Genomic DNA, 4,714 nt, shown 5'->3' with positions numbered 1-4,714 from the left:
TTTTTAAGTTGTCTTTATTAGATATCATAATTAGCATTATTTGTCCAGCAGTTTCTTTATAAAATGAAGACAGTTCCCAGCATATGTACATGATTTACAGAGTTCCCTGATCACGATTGGTAATGGAGTGCAGACACTTCCTTAGTGGTGCTGCAAAAACTTCTGCCCAGCCTCTAACTTCAGAGCTTCCAATGTGGCATCCTTGTACACTGCCCCCCACCCCAGTGTACCTGAAGCTATTGAAGCACTGTGTCTTCCTCTGAAGCCCAACAGAAGTTACTAGCATTAGAGGTGCCATCTGAACTGTAGTTTTGGAGTAATGGGAGTTTTATGGGCAGCATCAGAGCCAAACTCTTACGTTCAACATTGTGCCTGTGAGAAAGTATATTCTGTTTTCTCGGTGGTTGACTGGACAGACTGACTTTTGGATTGTGATGGCTCTGATGGTGGGACAAAGCCTGCCTTTCTCAGGAGATTAGGCCTCAGCTGTACCATAGATAGTACCCAGTTAGAGTAAAAAGACTAGTTGTGTGGTTTTCTTTTCTTTTCCTTTTTTTGGGGGAGGAGACAGAGTCTCAACTCGCCCTCGGTAGAGTGTTGTGGCAACATAGCTCACAGCAACCTCAAACTCTTGCAGGTTGAGATGATTCTCTTCCCTCAGCCTCCTCTCCCAGTAGCTGGGATACAATGCCCAGCTATTTTTTTTTTTTTTAAGAGACGGGGCTCTCGATCTTGCTCAGGCTGGTCTCAAACCCATGAGTTCAGGCAATCCACCTGCCTTGGCCTCCAAAAGTGGTAGGATTGCAGGCATGAGCCACCACACCCGGGCTGTGTGATTTTCTTATCATTTGTGTTGTTTTATTCTTCACATAAAGCCTTATACAAAAGCCAATGTATAAGAAAGAATGAAAGCTAGCTAAGTTGTTCTATTTATACTGGAAGAGGAAACCAAGAGCTTCTATTTGCTAGATCTTACTCTTCCACGTCTGCTGCTTAAAGGTGGAGCATCAGACTACCAGTGGATTGAAAACTACTATAGCAATTGATTTTTTTTTTTCTGAATCCCTTCATGCACCAACATTCTAAATTGGAGAATAAACATATATAACACAAAACAGAGAGTTCATTCTCTCTGACAATTGCTACCAAAAAAAAAAAAGATACTGGGTGTGGTCGCTCACACCTGTAATCCTAGTACTTTGGTAGGCTGCAGCAGGTGGATTGCTTGAGCTCAGAAGTTCAAGACCAGCTTGAACAAGAGAGCAAGACCTTTGTCTCTACTAAAAATAGAAAAACTAGCTGGGCACTGTGGCGGGAACCCATAGTTCTAGCTACTAGGGAGGCTGAGGCAAGAGGATCACGTAAGCACACAAGTTTGAGATTGCTATGAGCTATGATGTCAGGGTACTCTACCCAGGGAAATAGAGTAAGACTTCTTTTTTTTAAAGAAAAAAAATGACTCAGCTCCTGTGGCTCAGCAGCTAGGGCGCCAGCCACATGCACTGGAGCTGGTGGGTTCGAATCCAGCCCGGGCCTGCCAAACAACAATGACAAATGCAACAAAAAATAGCCGGGCATTAGGTTGAGTGCCTATTGTCACAGCTACTTGGGAGGCTGAGGCAAGAGAATCACTTAAGCCCAAGAGTTTGAGGTTGCTGATGCCAGGGCACTCTACTCAGAGCCACATAGTGACACTCTGTATCAAAAAAAAAAAGAGCCCAGCGTGGTTGCTCATGCCTGTAATCCTAACCTTTGGGGAGGCTGAGGCGAATTGCTTGGGCTCAGGAGTTCAAGACCAGCCTGAGCCAGAGTAAGACCCAATCTCTAAAAATAGCCAGATGTTGTGATGGGAGCCTGTGGTCCCAGCTACTCGGGGGGCTGAGGCAAAAGAATCACTTGAGCCCATGAGTTTGAGATTGCTATGAGCTATCCACCATGGCACTCTACAGAGGGTGAGTGACAAAGTGATACCATCTCAAAAATAAAGATAAGAATTCATGTGTTGGTGGTACCTGTAGCTCAGTGGGTAGGGCACCGGCCACATATACCCAGGCTGGCGGTTTCAAACCTGGCCAGCTGAACAATGACAGCTGCAACAAAAAAATAGCCTGGTGTTGTGGTGGGCACTTGCAGTCCTAGCTATTTGGGAGGCTGAGGCAAGAGAATCTCTTAAGCCCAAGAGTTAGAGATTGCTGTGAGCTGTGATGCCACGGCACTCTACCAAGGGCAACGCAGTGAGACGCTGTCTAAAAAAAAAAAAAAAGAGTTCATGTGTTTCTAAAACTCAGCTTATTCTAGATAGTGTAAGGTTATAAGGTCCCTTTAACTGTATTTCTATCTAAATGAGATTACCTTGGATGAACCAGCTGTGAGGACTTCTGTGGGTTGGTGAAGTTAGAGTCTGAACCTCTTATGGACCTGAGCAATACTTGATTTGTCAGAGTAGAAATAACATTCTGTTTAGCAGAGTGAAGCTCTCAATTTAGGTGTCTAGATGTGGGTCAAGTACATAGTAATAAAGTTTGAATAATGCAAAAATGGTGGATGTTCTGTTGTAGTTTTCAGCCTCTCTTTTTGAGTCCCTCTTTTTAGTACATGGTAACCAATCACTTACGTAACCAAGGGCCCTACTTTCTCCATCAGGAGAACTCCTGGGCTTAAGTGATTCTCTTGCCTCAGCCTCCCAAGTAGCTGGGACTATAGGTGCCCACCACAACGCCCACATATTTTTTGGTTGTAGTTGTCATTGTTGTTTGGCAGGCCTGGGCTAGATTCAAACCCACCAGTTCTGGTGTATGTGTCTGGCGCCTTAGCTGCTTGAGCTACAGGCACCAGGCCTGCAACTGTTTCTTAATTTTCTTTTTGATTGTTTATTGTAAGTATATAGAAATATAACTTATTTCTGCATATTGATTTTTATATCTTGGAAAACTTTGCTGAATTTGTTGATTAGCTTTTTCCAATAAGCTTTTTAGTACTTCTTTCGATCCTCCTATGATGATATAGAATCAAATGAGATTCGGGGAAACCAGAAGGTTTATGAATGTCAGGTTCATGATTTCTGATGTATGATGCAACATAGAAAACCAAGTGACTAGAAGATTTCAGTGCAGGAATCCTCAAATTGAATGTTTAATTAGACTGTAGGATTTGGGAAGTTTAAAAAATATATTAATTTTAAATATGTAGTATATACACAGTAAAAAACATTTAAGAGACACAAAAATTATATATAGTAAAAAGTGAATCTCCCTCCTGCCTCTGTCCTTTAGTTACCTAGTTTTTCTTCCTAGCAGTAAATCTAGCACTTATGAGTTTCTTGTGCATCTACCCAGAGATATCTATGTTTTCACAGGCAAAAATGTATGTACATCTATGTATATCTACACACATAATATTTTACATGAGCTGCCTTCCCTTAAGACATTTGAGTTTGTCCTCCTGGCTTAAATACATGCTGTAGTTGTGTGGCCTAGGATGAAGGTCTATCATGATTATTGTATGTATTATGTAGTATAATCTGTTTTAATCATTTTTTTTTTCAGTTTTGATGAAACAAGAACACAGAGAAGAGATTGATTTGTCCTCTATACCATCTTTGCCTGTGCCTCATCCTGCCCAAACTCAGAGGCCTTCCTCTGATCCAGGGCATCCACAGGACAGTGTACTGTCAGCACAGAGAAGCTTGGTGTGTCCTATCCAGCAAGCATATGCATCCATGGTAACTTTATCCCATCTGCCACAGTTGCAGTGTAGGGATGAGAGTGCTGGTAAAGAACAGCATATGATACCTTCTCCAGTTGTACACCAGCCTTTTCAAGTCACACCAACACCTCCTGTGAGGTCTTCCTATCAGCCTATGCAAGCTAATGTGTACAACGGACCAACTTGTCTTCCTATTAATGCTGCCTCTAGTCAAGAATTTGATCCGGTTTTGTTTCAGCAGGATGCAGCTGTTCCTAATTTGGTAAATTTTGGCTGTCAAACACTGTCATCCATACCATTTCATTCTTCAAATTCAAGCGCAACAGGACATCTCTTAGCACATACACCTCATTCTGTGCATACCCCATCTCACCTGCAGTCATTGGGATACCATTGTTCAAATACAGGACAGAGATCTCTTTCTTCTCCAGTGGCCAACCAGGTCACAGGTCAGCCTCCCCCTCAGTTACAAGCTATTACATACCATCCTTCACATTCAGGGTCAGCTACATCAGCTTCCTCAGCATCCTCTTGTCCCCTGGCTAGTTCACCACTCTCTGGACCACCATCTCCTCAGCTGCAGCCTATGCCTTACCAATCTCCTAGCTCAGGAACTGCCTCATCACCATCTCCAGACACCAGAATGCATTCTGGACAGCACTCAGCTCAAGCACAAGGTACAGACCAGGGAGATCTTTCTGCATCTTCATCCTTAATATGTCACAGTTTGTGTGATGCAGCTTCGTTTCCACCTGATGGGGCAACCGTGAGCATTAAACCTGAACCTGAAGATCGAGAGCCTCACTTTGCAACCATTGGTCTACAGGACATCACTTTAGATGATGGTAAGTTCACTGGTGTATTCTTGAAGCAGGAACTTTCTTCACTCAGAGCATTAACTAATCCATAGTTACCATGGATTGCTTATTGGTATATGGGTGGGCTTTTGAATAAGTTGTTGTTAGAAATATATGTTAGGGCAGCACCTGTGGCTCAGTGAGCAGGGTGC

The 4,714-nt window shown here is 43.0% G+C and overlaps 1 protein-coding gene across 1 annotated transcript in view; it reads left to right on the top strand.

Moving 5' to 3' along the window:
- Positions 1-4,714, top strand: part of NFATC3 (nuclear factor of activated T cells 3) — a gene marked incomplete at its 5' end in the record, with an annotated part of 113,526 nt that overhangs the window by 67,221 nt on the left and 41,591 nt on the right. The window contains one exon of the mRNA XM_023518917.1: positions 3,546-4,550. Coding sequence (XP_023374685.1) covers positions 3,546-4,550 — 1,005 coding nt within the window. The remainder of the gene's footprint in view (positions 1-3,545; positions 4,551-4,714) is intronic.

The sequence above is a fragment of the Otolemur garnettii genome, unplaced genomic scaffold (assembly GCF_000181295.1).
Source record: "Otolemur garnettii isolate 467f Iridium unplaced genomic scaffold, OtoGar3 scaffold00151, whole genome shotgun sequence".
NCBI classification, from domain to species: domain Eukaryota; kingdom Metazoa; phylum Chordata; class Mammalia; order Primates; family Galagidae; genus Otolemur; species Otolemur garnettii.
Note: the sequence above shows the minus strand (reverse complement) of the source record. Positions and strands in the feature narration are given on the sequence as shown.